At 40.1% G+C, this 23,180-nt stretch overlaps 1 protein-coding gene across 1 annotated transcript in view; it reads right to left on the bottom strand.

Annotated features, from left to right (window-relative positions):
- Positions 1 to 18,599, bottom strand: part of DNAH5 (dynein axonemal heavy chain 5) — a 158,754-nt gene extending 140,155 nt beyond the window's left edge. The window contains exons 1-9 of the mRNA XM_089516460.1: positions 18,523 to 18,599; positions 12,761 to 12,895; positions 12,167 to 12,251; positions 11,049 to 11,206; positions 9,900 to 10,121; positions 7,692 to 7,829; positions 5,687 to 5,863; positions 2,232 to 2,345; positions 1,035 to 1,142 (exon numbers count right to left, since the gene is read on the bottom strand). Coding sequence (XP_089372586.1) covers positions 1,035 to 1,142; positions 2,232 to 2,345; positions 5,687 to 5,863; positions 7,692 to 7,829; positions 9,900 to 10,121; positions 11,049 to 11,206; positions 12,167 to 12,251; positions 12,761 to 12,895; positions 18,523 to 18,579 — 1,194 coding nt within the window. The 5' untranslated portion in view covers positions 18,580 to 18,599. The remainder of the gene's footprint in view (positions 1 to 1,034; positions 1,143 to 2,231; positions 2,346 to 5,686; positions 5,864 to 7,691; positions 7,830 to 9,899; positions 10,122 to 11,048; positions 11,207 to 12,166; positions 12,252 to 12,760; positions 12,896 to 18,522) is intronic.
- Between the last annotated feature and the right edge of the window lie 4,581 nt (positions 18,600 to 23,180).

Genomic DNA, 23,180 nt, shown 5'->3' on the forward strand with positions numbered 1-23,180 from the left:
AGGAGGTTATCACAGGGGAGGAATTTCTCTTAATTTCGAATGAAAAAAAAGTGGGGCCAGAACGCATTCACATGAATTTGCTAGTTCAGCGAATTTACATGAATTCAAATTGCATTCGAAATGACTTGCCATTGCCCAAAAATCACTTGCCATTGCCCAAAATTGCATGTGGTAGTTTATCATGCAATAACGTGAAACCCCATGATTGTGTTTGGAATGACTTCCCATTACCCGAAATTGTATGTGGTATTCTACCACACAATAACGTTAAACCCCATGATTGCATTTGGATTGCTATTGGATTATACATCCAAATTCCCTTGTCTGATAAACCCCAGAGATAAGAGTTCCCCATAAACATCTCAGAGCCCAAGCAGTTTCATATGGGGGAATATAATTCTTCAGATTATCAGGGCCTGAACTGTATGGGTTTTTAGGTGATAACAAACAGTCTGAATTGTGCTCATAAACAGAGCAGTAGCCAATGGAACTGTTATAATAAAGGAGTGGTTTTACCCTCCAATTTGACATTCCCCTTGTTTTGGGAAAAATTCCTCCTAGTGCAAGCACTGAGAGGGGATTCATTTAATCCAGTCCTTGTTTTAAGTGTTCTCCCATGAGAACTACCTCCATGTCCACTACCTCAACCCCAACACACCTCTCCCCACACCCTGCATTAAGACACAATTCCATCCATGTAGAAGGACTGCAGATATCTCCATGGTGGCTCAGTACAGCTCAGAGAAGAACTCTGTCACTTCCAATATTATATATCTCTGTCTAAGATGGGGTGCCATCTAAGAGCTTTTGGGGGTAGAGGTTTCCAATGAATCCTATGGCCTCAAAGAAATTGCTTTCTTAGGTTTATACACTGCATCATTTTTTTCCAGAAATGTTTGATATTGAAAGAAAGCCTGTTCAGCCAGTCAGATGACATTCATAATAATATGTTCCATAATTATTTCTTAAATAGCCTAACTCTAATTTTTAATTTTAAAACAGGAGAAATTCACAAGAGTTATCAGTGCACATACCTTCACAAACAGGGAAGTTATCTTCTCTGAAGTGTTATAGTAGCGTGAGATATTGTGGATCATTTTGATAGCATGTATGAGTCCTGGAATAGCATCTACCATGGTCACCTAAAATGCCAGCATGATTATCAGTACAAATTCTCTAGTGCTTTTTGACTTAACACTGCATGCATCCAGACTGATTGAAAAGTCCCAGTCTTGTTTATGTTCTTGCTGGTTTAGCATGTGTGTGTGCGCGCGCATGCGCCTTCAATTTACTTATCAACCTATAGGATTTTCTTAGGCAAAGAATACTCAGAGGTAGTTTTGCCAATTCCTTTGCCTGGGTTAAAATAAATCCACCCAGGGAGTTGATAAAAAAAGTCTCCAATTGTACCAGGAGCTGACAGAAAATATTCTGAGATAAACAAAATATGTATAGATCTCCAAAATAAAAATGGAAAGAACAGGAACAGAACAGGACATTCAAGTTTTTGTAATTAGGGGCTTGACAGACCACCTCTAAGGGCAGCCTGCAGCCACCCCTTTTAGCGCCAGATCGGGGCTGTGGCAACTACATGCCATGGCCCCAAGCTGGCCTTTCCACAGTGCAAAAAGAAGCCGCAAAAAGCGGCTCCTTTTGCACCGTGGAAAGAGCACAGTAACTGCTGGCACTGCCGCTTTTGGCGCTCCTTTGGTGCTGCATCATCTGGACACAGCGCCAGAGGAGTACTGTGACACTGCCTGCCATGTGGTGCAGCACGTGGCATCATGCCAACATGGGGATGGAGTCGAGGCATGTGTTGTGTAGATGCAATGCCCCCACTCCACCCCCATGCCAGCCTTTATCACTGGTCTGTATACCCTGTTAGTCTAGATATGCCCACTATCATTTCCACACATCTCCACCAATCTGATAACTCTTTAGATGTTTGAACGACATCTTCCACTATTTCCAGCAAGCAATAGCTCTATTGGCTGAGGCCAATGGAGCTTCAGTCCAAAATGTATATCAGGTGCCTGTCTGAGGACAGATGATTTACACTACACATCATGGATTATGAGATATAATTTTAAAATCACAACTCATGAAACTATTTAGCCAGTATTGTTTTTATCTGATTATTTCAGCTATGTTAACTACCAATAATGTGTGACTCAGAAACTTCTTGGCTATAACAAAGTATATCTAAACAACATGCAAACTTTTTTCCTTACAGGGTCGCTGTTATACAGAGGGTCACAGCATTTCTCAAGGGTATACAGATACTTCACATTGTCTTTGGCTTCATTTGCTGCATCAGTGATCTGAGTGTCCAACTCTCGCCAACTCTGGGAAAATTAAAACAGAATAGATACCATTTAATTAAGATCACATGTCATTATGAAACTTTTTAATGGCTTTTTCAGAAAAGGGTTTGCCCAGAGCAGTAACAGATAATAAATAAGATTCTCTGACTCAGGTGAAAAAAACACTAGACTAATTACTGTAATAAAACAAACAATAAAATGTTACTTCAGAGTATGTAACTCCTTCTTTCAGTGGTAATATCAATGTATCTTCTCTCCAGGCAATTACTCAGATCTGTTTGTATTTAGGGATTGTTTAATACAGTCAGGAATGTGCCATATTTGTTCTTGCTGTATGCCTTCAAGTCATTTCCGACTTATGGCAACTCTAAGGTGAAGATGTCATGGAGTTTTCTTGGCACAATTTATTAAGAGGGGTTTGGCATTGCCTTCCTCTGAGGGTGAAAAGTGTGACTTACTCAGAGTTGCCCAGTAGGATTCCATGACCAAGCAGGGATTCAGACCCTGGCCTCCTGACACTAGTCCAACACTCAAAGCTCTATACCAAAGTGGCTCATACATTATACTATATCAAGATGTATATCAAGAATAAAGGGTATGTTTTATGTTGTTTGCTTAGTTTAGTCTTTTAGTTTTTTTGACAGACATCAGCCGTGTCCATGCACCCTGTTTCCACACTGATCTGTTTAGATGATACATGGGACCAAGTGAGTGAAACATGCATCCAATCCACACTCCAGGACAATTCTCTTGAGTAAAGAGTCCCCATTTGCTGCAAATCAGGATAGAAACTCTGGAGAATCCCCTGAGCATGTGGACTGCTGGTGTGGGGATCAGTGTCAGCAAGTAAGCAGAAAAGGTCAGAAGAATCTGCCGTGGACCAGGTGAACTGCTACTCTTTTACCATTTGGAAATTACAGCTCTCACCACAGCACTGTCATTTTCAAGTTTACATAGTTCTTCTGGTGCAGTTGACCCTTGTTATCCGCTGAGGTTTGGTTCCAGGAACCACCGTGAATAACAAAATCCATATAGATTCTTTTTGTACAATATTGCCAAAATCCGACCATATCTCTCCGCCTCTACTGCCAAGATCCTGGTCCATGCCCTAGTGGTCTCACGACTCGATTACTGTAATGTCCTCCTGGCTGGGCTTCCTTTTTCTCACCTCCGGCCTTTAATCTCTGTCCAGCATTCAGCTGCACGCATTATCACTTCCACCCACCGCTCTGACCACATCTCTCCTGTGTTGGCATCCCTTCACTGGCTCCCTCTCCCTTTCCGCATTCAGTATAAGCTCCTGCTGTCGACATTCAAAGCCCTCCATGGACTGGCCCCTCCTTACTTATCAGACCTTCTTTCTCCTCACCTTCCCACCAGGGCCCTCCGTTCTGGTAGTCAAGGGTTCCTGTCTCAGCCCAGGATTTCCTCTGCCCCATCCCGGATTCGCCCCTTTTCACTTGCTGCCCCTCACTCCTGGAACCTTCTTCCTCCACAAGCAAGAGCCATCACTTCTTTAACCAGCTTCAAAACGGAGCTGAAAACCATCCTATTCAGAGAAGCCTTCCCAGGCATCGCATAATTGTCGCTTACTATCTGATGTTCTGTTGTTGGCTGTTTATCGATCCATTTCCTGTATTGCTATGTACTGTATATGTATTATCCTACTTGTGAGTATGTATTTTCCCTGGATAATGATTAACCTTCCATTTTGGAGCCAAGCCCTCCCTCCAGTCCATCTGCCTTGGTCCAGGCCTCGGAGGTAGAGAGGAACTGCTGGACCTCTTACCCTTTCCCGTCACCACTCCCTTCTCCTTCTGTGTCATGTCTTTTTAGATTGTAAGCCTGAGGGCAGGGAACCGTCTAACTAAAAAGATTGCATGTACAGCGCTGTGTAAATTTACAGCGCTTCATAAATAAAGGTTAATAATAATAATAATAATAATATGCTCAAGTCCCATTAAATACAATGGCATAGCAAAACGGTGTCCCTTATATAAAATGGAAAAATCAACGTTTGATACTAGAAATTTATACATTTTTGAATATTTTCAAGCCGTGGATGCTTGAATTCGTGTATAAAAAATCTGTGTATAAGGAGGGTCAACTGTACATACTTTGTTTTAATAAGTCTGGGGTCAGGATGGGAGTATGCAGACAGTGCTGGCACTATTGGCCCATTTGGGTGCCAGTTGTGCCATCTCATCCTCCCCGTGGATCCAGAAGCCCCAATGGCAATCCATTTTTTTTATTTACAGTCAGCCCTCGCCTTACGCGGGGGATCCGTTCTGGACCCTGCTGCGTAAGGTGAATTCTGCTTATGCTCGAACCTCATTGGAAACATGGGGCTTGTGTGCGGCGGTGCGGTGGTGCACGGGGCGCCATGGGCGGGCGCACCCATTCATTTGAATGAGATGTGCCACCCCTTGGGCCCTGTGCGTGCCCCGCGGCTTGAGCACCTATGCTCAAGACCGCGTAAAGCGCGCCTGTGTATAACGCGGGCACACTCAATTTATTTTACATCAGCATGAATACAGCCATCATTATAACATGTACAGTAATTATCCATTTTCTTGACTTCCTTTTTTCATTTGTCCTAGTTACTAAAATTCTGTAGAGTTCATTGTAAACTGCTTTATGACCCTATTAGGCTGAAAAACTATATAGATTACCGTACTATACTCTTGTAGTGCTGCTATTCCACTTTAACTGCTCTAGCTGCCTCCTGTTGCATTCTGGGATTTGAAGTTTAGAGAGGGGCATTTAGAATTCTTAGCCAGAGGGCACTTAGGCCTCACTGAACTACAAACCTCAGAATGCAACAGGAGGCAGCCAGTGCAATAAAAGTTGAATAGCAGCACTATAAAAGTGTAATGCGGTAATGTGGCAAATGTATTGTATGGAGTTTATCACACATGGTGCTTCTGTCACCCAAATGTCATCAAATGGGGCAGAAGCATCACCAATGTGATCATGCCTGACACTTCTAAAGTGGAACGGAAGCATTATCACCAGGGAATCATCAGGGAAGCAACCCTTTTCTTATTAACAGATTAATCCATTAATAATGAGAAAAGGGCTGCTCCGCTGAAGATTCCATGGCAATAACTCTTCCGTTTCACTTTAGAAGTGCCAAGCATGATCACACTGGTGATGCTTCCACCCCATTTTGATGATGTTTGGGTGACGGAAGTGCGGCGTTGGAGCTCCGTGTGATAAACCTCTATGTAAAATATACAGCGTTATATGTGCTGCATTCCTATACACAAGCTATATGTCCTGTATGAAAAATATATAGGGCTATCTGTACTGTATTTCTATATACAAGTATTGTCTTGATACCTATATACTAACAGACATACCTTTAGAAGTTTTGATTTAGCCACTGTCAGCACTCCAAGTACAGCCTTCACATCTGGAGTCTTGAGCTGGTCCAACAAGTAATTAAATTTGGACAGTCTCTTCTTCCAATGATCCAGCTCTGCTCGTGGTCCAAGATCATCTGCTTCTTTCCGCAACTGGTTATTTTCAGCAATGACCTATCATTCATACAGAGGTTACTATCCATCAAATACAGAAAGGGTTGCTATGTTTTAAATGACTAGCAATTATGAGTATGTGCCCCTCCAGACCTTTTTAGACTGCAACTCCTATCATGCCTCATCATCAATTACACAATCTGGAGCTGATGTACATTAGAACCCACCAACAATGAGAGGACCAAACTCTTCTTATGCCTTAAGTGGATTACAAAAACATAGTACTATGTGAGTTGCTGGGTTACAGTATTGATATCCTTTAACTAGTTGGACACCATAGGTCTTTAATGCTAAACAAAGGAATGAAAACCTAGAAAAATAATTAACATAAATGTTTCTTTTGATGGATTTACATTATAATGTCTTAATTAAAGATACAATTTAAATATTCTTATCCAAAAATCCAAAATGCTCCAAGATCCAAAACTTTAATCATGGATGGCTGAGATAGTGACATCCTTGTTTTCTAATGGTTTTATGTACACAAACTTTGTTTCATGCACAAAATTGTTTAAAATATTGTGAATGAAATTACCTTCAGGTTAATAGTATAAGGTGTATATGAAAAATAAATAATGTCATATTTAGATTGGGTCCCATCTCTAAGATATCTCATTGTGTATATGCAACTATTCCAAAATCCAAAATTATCCTAAATCCAAAACACTTCTGATCCAAGGCATTTCAGATACTCAACCTGCAATGCCTTCCTTAAAGATTAGACTAATATTAAACCTTAAATCTTATTAATATTAAAATTATCTGTATTTTTTCACATTTCTCTCATATATTCCTACTGTCCAAAATAGGTGGTTGTTCAGTGGTATAGCTCTTACATTCTACTTTAATAATAGTGATAAAACAAGATTACAGGCAAAGCTTATTAACAAACTAAGGAAAAAACAATTTAGGGAGCCACAGCCATATTTGAAAGCATCACAACATGATGATGAACACACTGAAGCAGCACTAAAAAGAAGTTGCATGGAGCTGCGGAACAACCCCCACCTTCCAAAAAAAAAAAGACGCTGGAAATATTTTACATTATGCACACCTCTCTGCAAGCTTCTAACTATGTTAACCACTGCCAGATGACATTTTCAGACAGAGCAGCAAACCACAGGAAGAAGTTTGCTGCATCATTAGACTGTAACTGGAAAAGCTGCCCTAACAGCCAAGAGGAACAATCTTAACATTGGCTGACATTCCTCAAATCATTCAGAGGAGGATCAAATATCTGTTTCCAGTGGGTTGTGGGAGCAATATTGAGCTACAAACATCTATGGTCTCACTGTGAGTATCCTCCAAGAGCCAGTAGGGTCACTGATTTGACCATTCATCAATTATCATAACTAGCAAGGGCATGAACTGAAAAACTGAACACATGTATTTCTAATATAAATTTGACTGAAATGATAATTGATCTAGATATGTCATAATTCTAGACAGCAGGAACAAAGGTTTATACTTTCTAGGTCACACAGATCAAAATGAGATTAAATAGGAGAGATTTATTAATGTATGTTTTGCTTTTTGTGGGTTTTTCCAGATTTTTCGCTTCCTTTCAACCTACAGTATATATACCCCACTCTCTTCCATGACAGCATTCTCTGAAGATGCCAACCACAGCTGCTGGAAAAACATCAGGAAAAAACTCTTCTAGAACACAGCCTCATAGCCCAAAAAACCCACAAAAAAACTACCTCTTATCAAAATCACTGTATTTTTTATCTGGGGAGGAGAGAACTCTCTTCTTTCAGAGAATTATGTCAAATAGTTGCAAATCCATAAATTTCACCTTCAATCACAATCCTAATTTAAGTATCACCTGTTCAATTTGCTTAATCCACACTTTCATGCAAGCTTCTATTCGTTCCAGAGTCTCTGTACTGTTTGCTGCAACCAAGTAGTCTGCCGGTCCTTTCAGGGTTTTCAAATCATAGGTATCACACTCCTTCAGATTCACCTGAGCAATGTTTCAAGCAGTTATTATTCCAAGTATACTTTTATTAGACCAATCACTTAAAAAAGCATGCTGTATATAGACTATCTAGACTACAAATCTCATAAATCTCAGAAAACACACCATGTCTTGTTAGAATTATCATCCAAACACTGACGGTTACCATGTTAACCACCCCTTTGCTGAGGACTGTTGACTGCACAAGACACTGAATTTCATGCTGACATCTCTTAAATAAACCCATAACAGTTTCCTGGAAAATAACTGAGGGAGAGAGCTTGCTTTCATGATTTGCCTGTGAGCTTCTCATGGGTATTTGGTTGGCCCTTTTGGAGAGAAGGCTAGACTGGACAGAGTTTTTGGCTATTCCTGTGGTGCTTTTCTTAAGATTTTAATATATAGCTTTAAAACTGTGTTGCAAAGATAATGAGCACTAAAAGTGATTTCTCCCAAAAATTAGTACTTTTGGAACCCAGTGGTTTCCTGTAATTCTTCTTGTGGCTGTGGCTCATGGTTTATCCCAATCATGCATTGTAGCAATACAGTTGTGTTTGAAAGCTTACTTGATTCCTCTTTTTCTTGTGCTCGGCTCTAAAACACTGCAGAAGGCTACCATTCTTTTTTTAAAACCTTTACCTTCCTAAACCTATCTAGGGAAAATTTACACAATGGCCAATATTTTCCTTCTCTATTCTTCTACCCATGGGATGAATATACTTTTTCTATTTTCCTAATATTACTATGATTGCAATTGGTAGGTTTGCAAAATGTGTATAGCACTCACTGTCAAGTATCTCAATAGAATTTTTGATATGTTAATTGAAATTCCAGAACCAACTAATATGCTTCTCATACATTGCTATAGATATCTAAGAAGTAAACTCAATGTAATGAATTGATTATTACTCCCAGGTAATTCTCTATACAATTTGTCTATACAGTTCCACAACATATTATTAAAATCTGGTTTAATGTCTTAAACATTTTCCAGAATTATTTCCATTGGAGTGATCGGACCCAAATGAAGTTAGGGCTGCTGCATTGCCAATAGTTATAAAGAGGTATTTTCAGCAACATTAGTTTTTCTTGCACACTATACATGCTAAAATCATTTCTTTTATACTTCTATAAATAAGCATGACTGTTTAAAGTTTAAAGTAGGATGTCTGTGCTAAGCAGAATAGTATTAAAGAGTGCATGTGCACTGACGAGTTCTGGGCATGAAGCAATTCAACTAAAAAACAAAATGATGCAAGAAAATAGCCTGAGAGAGAAAGTAAACAAATGACTGGTGTAGCTCTTATGCTGTTAATGCAATTTCCCGATGGGAAATGTCCATGGGATGTTGGTAAGAAGGATAAGAGAATCTCCTCTCTAATAATATGGGCTATATTAACTATACTTCTTAACTAGATAGACAAATGTCTGATGCATTTATATTGGATGCTGATACGTATAGCAATGTCTATGTGTTTATCAACAATTGTTTAAGTTCTTTGATTAATTAAGCTTAAGAAAAGCCTGCTAGAAAGAAAGCAGGGGACATAAAGGGTCAATTCCTAACACATATATTATGCCTCTACAACTGAAGGAATATGCTGTAAGATGTTTAAATGTAAAGTAAAGTCAACTAATAAACTATGTGCATAGATGATGAAAATAAATAAATGGCGCTTGTGCACACGACGGCATGGTGGCACGGCGACGCGCACACACCATAGGTGCATACCAACATATGGGGCACGCATGCATGACGCAAGCGCAGCAGTGCGTCCGCACCTCCAGGTGCTGCGCTTCTGTCATGGACGCATCACAGTGCACCAATGGCGCACTGATGACGGCATCCATACACGCCAAGAAGAACTTGGTTTTTCCAGGTTCTTTTTGGTCCGGAGGGATGCCGCGCAGTCTGGCTGCTGCGGTGTCCCTCCAGAGGAAAACTGGACACCTCTAGACCACCTTTTTGAGGCGGTATGTACCGCACCTATATTAGTTTTTTTTTTATTTCCAGTGTACTGTTCCAGTGTGCTCTACAGATTTTATTCTTGTACATGTAGGAGCATGAAGGCCTACCTTCTCCATCAGACTCTGTTGAGCTCCTGACAGGACACTAACAAATCCCTCCAGAGAAGCAAGGAAATCCTGTTTAACATTCATCCCTTTCTGGGGGCCACTCAACTCTCCCCAGCCATAGTTCATAGTCTTCAGTGCTGGAATGAAGATATCTGACAACAAGTGCTGTACACTGTTCAGTAAACCACCGTGAGTTGTATCCATCATATTGAAAACCACTTCCTGAAACAAAATTGTAAGGAACATTGTTAGTTGTTACTCTGGCCATGTAGTCGGTGGGAACCAATATTGAACCCAACATGTAGCATTGCATTCCAGCACATTAACAACAATGGCAGGCTATTATCATTATCTATTATAACAAATAATAATCAAAATATGCATCGTAAGTATCTGGTATCTATTCTGTCTATGACAACAATGATCATAGTTATGGAATGGAAATAAGCTGAGGAAGCTGATCTTCTCACATAGAGGAGGAAGCTGTGGGATCTGGCATTAAATGAAAAACCAACAGCTAAATGTAAAGTTCTCAGAGGGAAAAGGTATAACAGCCATGTTTGTTGAGATATGGCAGATATTCATTGCTTTCGTAAACAAAGCAGTTGATATCACAAGGCCACCAAGATTTTAGCATACAAATGTCAGAAATATTTGTTGTGGAATCCTTAATACATTACATTTTGGAAAATGAAAGCTCAGGCTTGTTTACTGGCAAGGAGGAAGAGAAAAATATATTTAGATTCTACAGGAAAATTATATTTTGGGTATTTTTAATACAATCCTTTTTGTCATTTTTGACAGTGTATTTATGTATATCATTTTGCTTTGTTATTTTTGTTGATGTCAACTAATTTTAGAACTATTAAAATGCAGTCAGGTTGTCACTTGGGACATTTTCCTGTGAATAAATGTGTGATTAGGATTGAAGTTTCAAATCATGAGATTAAGCATGCAGTCCCAAATTGATACACTCCAGAAACTGGAAAGATGAAAGGACACAAATGGACAAGAAACTTACTATGTATGCAATTATAAGTTGTTGACCGCTCATCATTTTGCTGAGCAAGGCAACAGATGACAGATAGGTACAACTGAAGTTCAACTTGACCAGGAGACAGGAGATACCTTACCATGCAGAATACTTACACGATGAATATTCTCTGCAGTGATTGCTTTGGAAGAATTGGTTCTAATGAAGAACACACATATGCCAGTTAAAGCAACATCATTTCCTTCTGTCACAAATAATTTATGTTTTTTGTTCTTAGTAGACTGGAGGTTAACTCCTGCTGAGCTTCCAAGTCCTGTAATATTGGGATGGGCAGAGAGATAGAGAGATGAAAGAGTTTTCTGATATCAAGAATTTGGAATGGTACATTTCTGCAGACATCAGCGACTAGTATGGATGTGTGAAATCCTTCAGCAATTCATGCTACCCATAACTATGACCCTGAATAATGCACATGATATTGTTCCCCAGAACTGTATATCATAACATGCATCCAATTAAAGCCATTTGCCCATCTGTTTCAGATGCCTCCATGTCTCGACAGTACAACATAACTATTGTATCTGCACTGCAGAAATAATCTGGCTTGACACCACTTTAACTGCCATGGCTCAATGCTATGGAATTCTGGGAGGTGTAGTTTGTTGTGGCACCTCTGGTCACGCATCCCAGAATTCCATGCATTGAACCATGTCAGTCAAAGTGGTGTCAAACCAGATTATTTCTGCAGTGAGGATGCTGCCAACATGGTGATTGTTGACCATGAAATAATGGGACCAGACATACTGTTTGGGGTTTAAACAAGGGCCATTTTATTGACCTAGAACCTATTCATATTTGAGGTATGGGGCTGAGCAAATGAAGTGGGGAGCAACCCGATGTGGGTTTGACTGAGGCATAGATATCCAGCAATGATACCTCCCCAGCCACCCTTGGGCTAAACACCAGATCCTGAGGGCAGTCCAAAGAGACTGGTTTCTACCTCAGATGGTCTTTTTGGAAGACAAACCCCTCCCAAGCCCTGTGACTTACTCTTTTACAGAGTAAGCCCCCAGATCAGCCTCAAGGGCAGACTCTTTCACAAGCCCCCTGGTCCCATGTCCCATGGAGACTGTTCCAGATTCCAACCCTCCACCACAAAGGAGTGCCAAGGTGTACCTCGATCTGATATCTTCTCCTCCCACTACCTGCCACAGACAATGGACTTAGTGCTTTTCCCCCCAGCAAGCCTGCCAAAATGGTGCCATTTGCCTACCTGTTTCAGATGCCTCCATGTCTTGATAGTAGAACATAACATGACGAAAGCCTCCAATGGTGAAGAATTTATCAATCCGCTCAATCTGTTAAAAGTGAAGCATTAAAGTGTTAAAAGTGAACTTTGATGCTCATGCTTAGCTTACCTGGAGTATATACAACCAAGTGTCAAGCACAGAAAATCAGAATCATTTTTAAATACTTCAAAGCAGGCAGCCAAAAAAGGCCCTTCAGTAATCTGTACATGTTCTCAATACACTGACAATATAGTTGGTCTGCTGAAACTGAGGTGCATTTCACTTGCCACACATTCCAATCTCTATGGCAGAAAAACATGCATTGGAAATTTCCAGAAAGTGTTCATGCCCTCACCATGCAAGTGATACTGGTTTCAGAAACACTGAATTGGAGTGATTTCCCCCTCACTGATCTCATCCCATCCCTTTATCTGATTGGTTTTGTAGTATTGTGATGCCATTGTGAGTGAATCCTGATTGGTGGGACTACCCTTCAATCCCAGAAATCCATGTGGCATAAATCATTTTTGAACCCAGTAGAATTCTGGCTTCTGAAATGACATGCATCCACAAAATACCTGATTTCCTTCAAGAATAGCATCTTCTACTTCAGCTTTTTCTAGGTCCACACAGGAAGCAACAATGGACAGTATATAATCATGTCTCCCATCCAGGTGAGCCCGTTTGGCTTCTTTCTCTTCCTTTAACTTTTGCTGCAGAGGAAAAGTCTCTATTATTACCTTATAGGGAGCTTCAAAACTATATGACACATATCCTTACAAAGACCTAAAATCAAATCAGGAGCTGAGCCTCATGAAATATTATAGAAAGGAGGAACAATATAGAGATCTATATGTTCACAGAATAAGACTGCAGTCCTATACACACCGATTTAGGAGTTAGTCCCCTTGAAAGCATTTGGTAAGATTTACCTCAACATCACTATGCATGGACTAAAGCTGTAAAGCTGTGAAAAAAATATATGAAGTAGAGAACAAGATAAAAAAAATTATTTTAATAATTTAATATAATAATAGCATCCAATAATATTAGAAGTTCCTTAACTTATTGCTTTCAAGCTTTCTTAATTTAAGAAATGTATTACACATGCTTCAAACCATGCATTCATATTTCCTAGTAATTAATTTTGGTAGTACAAGGATATACAGCTGAACACTAAAATCAGAACCATCCAGATCATTGTACAGTGCATACGCAGGCACACCAAACATGCACCAGAAGAGGCAATGCATGTGCACCGCACCACAAGCACAGTCCCCATTGTTTTCAATGGGGTTCCAGCATACGCAATATTTCCCTTACGAGGGGATATCCAGAACAGATCCCCCACATAAGGGAAGGGCACACTGTATTCCCCATTACCATGTACAGATGTGAGAGCTGAACAGTGAAGAGAGCAGATAATAAGAAAATTAAGTCATTTGAGATGTGGTTCTGGAGAAGAGTGCTGAGGATACCATGGATGGCCAAAATACAAACAATTGGGTCCTAGAACAAATCAATCTACTCTCCCTGGAAGCCACGGTTATTAAATTGAGGCTATCATACTTCAGCCACATCATAAGATGGCAAAACCTATTTTAAAAAACAACGATGCTGGGGAAGGTAGAGGACAGTAGAAAGAGAGGAACATAGCATGCCAGATGGATAAACTCAATCAGAGAGACTATGGACCTGAGCCTACAGGATCAAAGCAGAAAGGTAGAGGAGGAGGGCTTGGAGACATCTCATTCACAGGGTTGCCATGAATTGAGATAAACTTAAAGGCAGTTAACAACAACAACAATCCATCTGTTGTCTCCTCCGGAAACCCTGAACAACTCTATTCCTCAATAAAGTTTCAGTATGATGCTCTCGTAGTTTTATTGAATCAAAATTTCCAGGGGAATGTGTACATTCCATTAAAACATGTGTTAAAAGTGTCATTATCTCATGCCTTTGTTTTATGGACTGGAGGTTGTGGGAATTCCACAGATGGAAATCACTTTGAAAATCAGCAATGGCTATCTTGCTGGAGGAACCTAGGAGGTGCAGTAAAAAAAAAAAAAGTAACTTTGCCAACCTCTGGGGAAAATATCTACATTATTTTTCAGCATATGATTAAAATATGTGTGTTCAAAACCTTTCAAAATCGAAGTCTAATTGTGATATACCACCAGAAGATTGGCATCAGGTTCCTCCCTCCTTTTAGCCTTATGTCTTGCTAAACCTATGAGCCACTAGCATACATGGCAGGATGAATGTATTTTCAGAACAAAGTGTGTTTCTCCATATGGAAACACCCAGAGAAACATTCAGTGCCGGAAAAGGCACTAACATTCAAGGCGGAGGCAGGAAAATATACTATTATTGAGGGATATTTTTCTACTCAAATTTTGAAATTATATGTTCAATTATTCCAGGCAGCTTCTCTCATCATGGAATCCCACACCAGAATCTACAGGCAGAATCTGTCCCCTTCATGGGCACATGGGAGGAGATTCTCATGGGAAATTTCTTAAACTCTTTCCATTATGGACCAAGCCCCCAAGAACCAGGATGGTATAGTAGCTTGAGTGTTGAGTACAACTCTGAGAAACTATGGTTTGAATCCTCATTCAGCCATGAAATCCCACCGGGTGTCCTTGTGCAAGTTATACTCTCTCAGCCTCAGAGGAAGGCAATTGCAAACTCCATCTGAACAGGTTTTGCCAAGAATACAGTGGGCCCTTGGTATCCATTGGGGTTTGGTTTCAAGATCCCCTGTGGAGAAAAAAAATCCATGGATACTTAAGTCTCATTATATACAATGGGGTAGTAAAATGGTGTCACTTATATAAGATGGCAAAACTAATGTTTGATTGGGGTGGGACTGAATATTTTCAAGTTGTAGATGGTTGAATTCATGGAGACAGAGGGCCAACTGTACAAGCAGCCTGCACAGGGAAGGCCTGGAAAACAGGCGGTCACTACATATGTGGCTTTGAAAACCTTCCCATGCAATGTAACAGCCAGACATATTGCTGTGTATTTGGCAGAGCAGATACCAACTGAGAATCTAAAAGTGGGGAAGTGGAATAAACATTTGGACTCTGCACTGCGTACACAGTGGGGATGATTTGGATGAGGAACAAATGGCTCTCCAGAGGCTGTTAAACTCCAACTCCCATAGCCAGTGGAGACAGTGGGAGTTACAGTCCAACAATTTCTAGAAGGCCACATGTTCTCCACCCCAGGGAGAACATCAAGCCGTGTTTTCTTGGTGAATGACAAAGCAGTATGGACATTTCTGACACTCAATCTTGACAGCTTGTAAAATTCATGATCCCCAAACAAACTGACATATAAATTGGGTTCAAAGCTTCATTCCCAAATGATGGATTGTTTGGCTTTTCAAAGACTTCTCACCATGGGGTTAGAAAACAAAGCCGGTGATTTGAGAAAGCAACCCGAAAGATTGAAAGATCTCATTTCACCCTGGCAGCAAATTCCTTTCAACAGTTTGACAAAAGCAGCAGCCAAAGCTGCTAAGCAACAGGTTACCCAAGCTGCTGGAAACAAAACACAACTGAACGGGCGTGCCAGTTTCTGGACTCAAGATATCATTTTCAGATGGGGCCAAAGCGTATGTTCAGAAAATTATCAAGGGAGATTAGGAGTCCTTCCCTCTTACATTTAAAAAAATGAGAAAGAGAAGAAAAACTAAGAATTAGCATGTTGTGTCTAACAGTGGTCAAACATCCTTTAAGGTTTTCCCATTTTGACCTCCACTAGTTGGATTTCATCTGCAGTACTGTGGTCAAGACTGTACTGGTGGTATTGTACTAGGATGCTCAGCACATGCCTCTCAGCAAAGCCCAGCTATGGTTCCTTAATGCCTCCCAAGAGAGACACCTGGTTCTTTAGAGGCTGATTTTGACTAGTACTTGCAGCAAAAATACTGTCGGAAGGTGATTTGGGAAACGTCCTGTGCGCTTTAGGGAAAAAAACCATTCTTCCACCACTTTTCTAATCATGCCTTAGCTCCAAAGACCAATCCAGCCAGATATTAAAGAATTAAGCATCTCACAACAGATTAGGCCTCATCCACCTGGCATGAAGGTGTGCAGTGGTGGGAAGCTCTTCCTCTGACAGTGGTCTGAAAGTACAGCAGGTGGTCAGAGCTATTCACCAGACACTACTGTTCAATGCTGTGTAGAAATCTTGAATACTTCTCTACACAAGACTGAAATCATGTTGGGGGAGTAGGGAGGCAATAAAGGTAGTCAGTTGTATTGAAAACAAGAGCTCAATGCAATTGTTAGTCCCAGCTAAAGTAGAACCGTTGAATCAATGGAACGTACATAAACATTGGCTTACCCAATTCCCAGTTGGCCTACTCTAGTTGAGACTACCCCTTGAATTTAAGACCAAATTCAAAGAGGGAAAAAATAGAAGGAATAGGGTGTGTTCTGCCTGATGGTCTGGAGATTTAGCGAGGGCACCTTCAGTCTCCCTCTTCAAATACCTCAAAGAATGTCATATGGATAAGGACAAAGACATCTTCTCTGCAACTGCTATGTAAGCCAAGACTAAATGGACTTACATTATAGGAGGGTATATTGTAGTTAGCAAGAGCTGTCAAACAGTGAATCCAATTATCTAGGTCTAATCTGCACTGCAGAAATAGTGCAGTGACAGCACTTTAATTGCCAAGGCTCCATCCTATGGAATCCTGGGATTTGCGGTTTGCTGTAGCAACAGAGCTCTCTGACAGAGAAGACTAAATATCCCACAATTCCATAGCATTGAGCCATGGCAGTTAAAGTGGTGTCAAACTATTAATTCTGCATTATAGAGGCAGCCCTAGATAGGTAATGGCTTGTCCCTTGCAGGAGCTCTTCAATATAAAGTGAGGCAGCCCTCAGTTGGGATGATGTAGGATTACAGAACCTGCAGGGCACACTCCAACTCTACAATAATAGGAAGCCCACAGCAGTTTGTATGAAGGCGATGGACTTGTCCTTTTGTTCCCAACCACTGGATTCCAAAGTACACCACATCTTTTTCATTTACCTGCTGCAGCTAATAAATGTCCATAGATTTCATTCAGTGGATTGATCTAATATTTTAACTGTAAAAAAAATGCACAGGCAGGGACTGCCACCCACCAATGAAAGCAATGAGCCAAAGAGTCATCCATCATGTAACAAATAACACATTGATATCAGATCATGAATCAAAATATATAATATAATAATGATTCCAATATATACAGCTCAATTCATCATCCATATTAAATATTCAAAAGTAAGCCTTCATTTTATATCTAAATATCTTACATGAGAAGCAGTTATATATGCAGTGGCAATTTTTGTCATTCCAAATACATTAATCATCAGCCAATAATGGAGGGAAGGTATGCTCAGGAATAATTGAAATATGCTGTCATAATCATTTGTCACTCTTCCCCAAATAAAAAAAGTAAGAAGAGTACTTTCCCAAATAAAAAAAGGGAAGAGAAGTTGTTTGTGAGGAACAATAGTTGGTTTATTTTCCAGATTTTACAAACCAGTCTGGTCCTGTATACAGTTGAATGTAACTCAAATGCAAGTACAGTGAACCTTGGTAGACCCTGGCTTCGTTCCAGGTCCCTCCATGGATACCAACATCCATGGATGCTAAAGTCCCATTAAATACAATAGCATATTAAAATAGTGTCTCTTATACAAAATGACAAAATCAAAGTTTGCTTTTGGAATTCATATTATTTTTTAATATTTTCAAGCCATGGATGGTTGACTCCATGGATAAAAAGTCAGTGGATACAGAAAACCAACTGTATTTGTCTTCAAAGGCGCAGAGAGTTGTTTTACACAATCCAGCATTTTTTCTATTTGTTCAGCTGATTCTTACCTTTATTATTTCAGCATAAACACAGTCATGGCTTGTGAGTCAAACACAGTGTCCTTTTGGAGTTGAAGGGAATTCTCAGATTTTGAACTATGGGTAATTGTACAACTGCAATCCAAATAAGCACCAGTGAAGGATAACCTTCCTCTGGTGTAAATATCCAGGAATAGAGCAAACATGGAGGCAGCCATATGGCTGTGGGCAGCAGAGCTACACCTGAGAGTCAACCAGAAGTTGCTCCATCTGTTGTATCATCACAGCTACTAGCATATGAAGGCAGCTAATACAACTGTGCTGTAGCTAAGATAATAGCCCACATAGCTATTTGTTTTAGAAGGCTATAAAGAGGCATTCTTTGGCTAATATGGACAGGGAGTCAGGGCACAAAGTCTGTAGGTTCCATTAAGACCCTCCCCAACCACCCATATCTGATCACTTTATCTCTTACCTTTAAAACTCTGCTAACACTTTGTTTCCAGAGTTGCCGTTTTCCAGTTCTGAACATTTTACTGGCTAAAGTTTGAAATCTGGAACAAACTTAATTTTAAGCCAGTGAGATCTGTATTGACCTGGACATTCTGAATCCTCAGTCAGTATGCTGGTGCAGAAGGATCTCTTGCCAAGGTCAGGTACTGTGGAAGTCAGTTTAGATTTCTTAGTGAACTCAGGAGTATGATAGATTGAAAGAGAGTCTAACTCAGCAAACGAAGTCAGCTCCCCTTCCAGAACTCAGCGGTTTGAGCTATGGAAACAAACCCAACCTAGCTTTGGTGTTGTTATGGCAGTGTTGACTTAATGAAACTCCTATGAGAAATGTGCATGTCAGACTTAGCCGTCAATGTGTCAGCATACCCTTTTAGGAAGGCTTCATCTTCAGTACTGTTTGTTCATTGGATCTTGAACAAATACTGTTTTGCTGTGTCGAGCAAAATTGTGTAAGGGCTATAGAAAAGTGTTGAACTTGACACCAGTTGAATTAAAGCCTTTTATCTAACATGCAGTTCCATGAGGATGGAAGGAGTTCAAAGAAGTTGCTTTGGGTCCAAACTCCCAGAATCCTCCAAACACTATGACTAATGGCCATGCTAGCTCAAAATTCTGATACTTTCTTTTCAGTATATGCTTTGTTTAATTCCTTGTCTCTGCAGTATTATACCTCATTTCCTTGTGTACGTGTTTGTGTGCTTTCATGTTGCCTATCGACATGGCAACCCAATGAATTTCCTAGGGCTTTCTTAGGCAAAGAATGCTCAGAGGTGATTTTGCCGGTTCCTTCTTCTGAAATATACCCTACAGCACCTGGTATTCATTAGAGGGCTCTCATCAAAGTATTAACCAGAACTCACCCTGCTTAGTTTCTAAGATCATCCGGGATCTGGTGCCTTTAGGGTATTTAGGCCAACCCTTGTTTCCTTATGTTTCTCTTTTGCCAATACAATTTCCCCCCACTTACTTGGCCAACCTTGTGGAACTGCTCTCTCTATAGATTCTTCTTAATTTTGTCCTGTTACCTTCCTCATTGTTCCCTGTCTCCATTGCCAGTTTCCTCAAAAGACCCTTCTCAAAACTTCCCATTATCCACCTTGTTGCTTCCCCTCATAGCATTCACTTTGTCTCTATCAAACTGCCTCCCGGGCCCTTACTTTTCCTATTTTCCAAACATTCTTCTAAATCGCCAGCCTTTCTCACACAGCTCTTCTTGTTCCTAGAGCCTGTGCAAGGTTAAATCCTCTACGAAGCTGAAAAATTTCTTGCTTGCAGAAGACGGATTGCAAACATTTACAGTTTTGTTCTCCCTCAGCGATTGAAATGTTCACAAGCTTTCTATGCCATCTCACCAGCTCAGCCAACCAGTGCTGGGGGCACTAATCCTAAACTTGTTTGGCTAAGAATTGTGCATTTGCAGTATTCAGAGGGTTGCTTTGCAAACATAGATAAGAAAGAACCAATAGCCCTTAAGTTTTAGGCAAAAAAATTTAAATTGGCTCATGCTGTGCAGTGGGGTGATAATATTGTGCCAGAATGAACAGCTCACAGAAATTAAAGTTAGCTTTTGCTTTAAAAACATACAGCCCGGAGGATGCCGCCTACAAGCCTCACTATATGACACTTGAAAAGAAGTAATTCTTCTTGCAATGCAATATGTCAAAAGTAGTGCTGTGGTGCCCCCAAGTGGCCAATACTGTAAAATGTGCTCCAATAAATTCAATTTTGTAAGGGAAGAAGGAGGAGAATCTTCTTTGCAGACATTTTAAAATCATGTATTTAATATTCATTGCTAACATGAAAGATCTCCATGAGCATCAACAAGATGGTCAGAAAAAAAAGTTTGTGCCAATAGATGCAAATAAACAAGTAGCAGGTACTATACTATAGTGGAGTTTAAATAACCTAAAGTCACCAGATCCCATCTGATCTTGGACACCAAGCAGGGTCAGGTCTGCTTAGTACTCAGATGGGAGGATACCAATTAATAACAAGTGCTATAGGATATTTTTCAGAGGAAAGTACAGTGGTACCCCGGGATACGAATTGACCGCGTTACGAAATTTCCGGGGTACGAAAAAGTTAGATTTTAAAAAACTGTTCCGGGTAACGAAAGATTTTTCGGGTTACGAAATTAATTTCGGCGCGAAATTCAAATCGGAAGCGCGGCTAGCGGCTTTCCAGCGCCTTATCGGGTTACGAACGGCGCCGCGGAACGAATTAATTTCGTAACCCGAGGTAGCACTGTACTAGAGAAAAGCAAGATTTTGCTATGTTACTGTTTTGGAACATAGCTCCCAGATTCCCTCAGCCAGCATAGCCACTGGTCCTAGGGGTTTCTAGGAGTTGTCACCTAAAAAGTAACTGTTCCAAGCTCTAGAAATAAGATGCATACATCCCTCATTTGGAAATATTGTCCCACTTAAAACTGATGGTAGTTATACAAAAAGAACTAGCTTCCCTTATTTATAGAAAATCTATTAACAGAAGCTTAGATTCTGACCAACATACAGTCTGAGCTTTCTGAGTGAATTGCTTTCCTATGTAACAAACAGATTTTTAAAATCTCTTTCCCCAAGAAGGGTGACACCTAGGAGCAGAAAACTGGACCAGGAGCAACTGACTGGCCCAAGATCACATAATGAACTTTGTGGACGAGTACAGTGGTGCCTCGGGTTACGAAATTAATTCGTTCCGCTGTCAATTTCGTAACCCGAAAGGCTTTCGCAAGCCGAATCCCCATAGGCGCTAATGGGGAAAAGCCGCGATTTGGTGTAAAATCGCGCAGAAAAGCACCAAAAGTTTTTTCGTAACCCGAAAAAACTTTCTTAACCCGAAACAGTTTTTTTAAATTAATTTTTTTCGTATCCTGAAAATTTCGTAACGTGGGTAATTCGTATCCCGAGGTACCACTGTATAGATTTCAACCCAGCTCTCGTTCTAATGCTCTAATCATTATGCAAAAGCAGGCTTTTAATTTTGAATCTACTAATGGTTTCTGTGGTATTTATATTCCAGTCTGCCCAAGATCTTGTCCCTTTTCACAAAGTTTTATATCTGACTCCAAGCAGACAATGTTTTGCTTTTGCCTTGTAGTTACAATTTGGTGCTGATGGTTGCATTGGGAGCCATTTGTATACCACAATTATAGGCAGATGCTACTTAGGTTCAACGGTATGGATTCCACTGCAAATTTCATTATATGATAAAGACAAAAGGGTTGGATTGCATCTTGAATATGATCAATACTAAATTGCAGTAAGTTTTTAAAAAAAAAATATTATGTCCTTAGTTTGCACCACATTTTTATCATTATTTTGCTTCCTGTTTATCCTACAATCTCTGGTTTATAAAATTCACACAAATTTCTGCATTGGCACCTATTAGTAATGAAGAATTTAAAAATATAAGAAACCAAGAAGAACCCAGATAAATCAGACCACAGACCCATCTATTTGTACTTGTCCTTACCATGATCATCCAGGTGTCTATGGGTAACCAAGCAGCAGGACATTATTGCAACTATATCCCCCATACACCATAGGGTTGACAAGTCATGACATCCAAGGCCTTGACCAAAACCTAGAGATTACCACATACAGTGTTTTACACCTCTGTTGTATTTCCCATTACAGTCGGCCCTTCTTATACATGGATTTTTTATACACGGATTCAAGCATACACGGTTTGAAAATGTTCCAAAAAAGTATAAATTTACCTTGATTATTCATTTTTCATAAGGGACACCATTTTGGTATGTCATTATTTTTAATAGGACTTGAGCATACACGGATTTTGTTATACATGGGGGATCTTGGAACCAAACCCCAGCGTATAACAAGGGTCCGCTGTAGTTACCTTTGTTTTAAGCTGATGGCATAGGAGGTGACCCTTAGTGATATTAGAAGAGTGGCATTACAAGGGGGCAGCCCCCTGCTGATGTCATCAAGCATGATACATTAAATATGAACCACAGTTGTAAAGTGTATGTCATTCAACTAAAGAAAAAAAATCAAGACTAACAAATGAGGAATATGCAAACACACACACTTTGCTTCCCTCTTGCCCTGTGGAGAACGGGGTCCATGCTAGACCATGAAATCTGGCAACCTTCACCTTTCATTCCCCAGCAACTGATGAACAGATGCATACAACCTCTGGTCCAAGAGACAAATTATGGCCAAGTTTACTAGTCTCTGTTTGATAACTTTATCTACAATTAATCTGTCTAATCCCCTTTTAAAAGAAATCAAATTAGTGACCATGACTACATCTTGTGGTAGTTAATTCAATAGTTTCATTGTACCTTATATACAATGTGAAGAAGTACTTCTTTACACATCCCCTGATCACCCACTTTTGAGCTTGATTGTCTGATCCCAGGTTCTAGTATAATGAAACACAGTCAGAAATAGAGAACTGAGAGGGTCTATCTACTTTTATCACACTGCACATAAGGTTATACACTTCTTTCATGTTTCCCATTAGTTACTTTTGTTTTAAGCTAAACAGTTCTAAGCTTTCCTGGTAGGGCAGCTGCTCCAACCCCTTGATCTTTTGTCCTTTTCTGTACTTTCTACAGCACTAAAATATAATGTTCAAGGTGACCAGAACTATACA

This window comes from Sceloporus occidentalis, unplaced genomic scaffold (genome assembly GCF_023333645.1).
Source record: "Sceloporus occidentalis isolate IW3139 unplaced genomic scaffold, rSceOcc1.0.p SCAF_3, whole genome shotgun sequence".
Taxonomy (NCBI): Eukaryota; Metazoa; Chordata; class Lepidosauria; order Squamata; family Phrynosomatidae; genus Sceloporus; species Sceloporus occidentalis.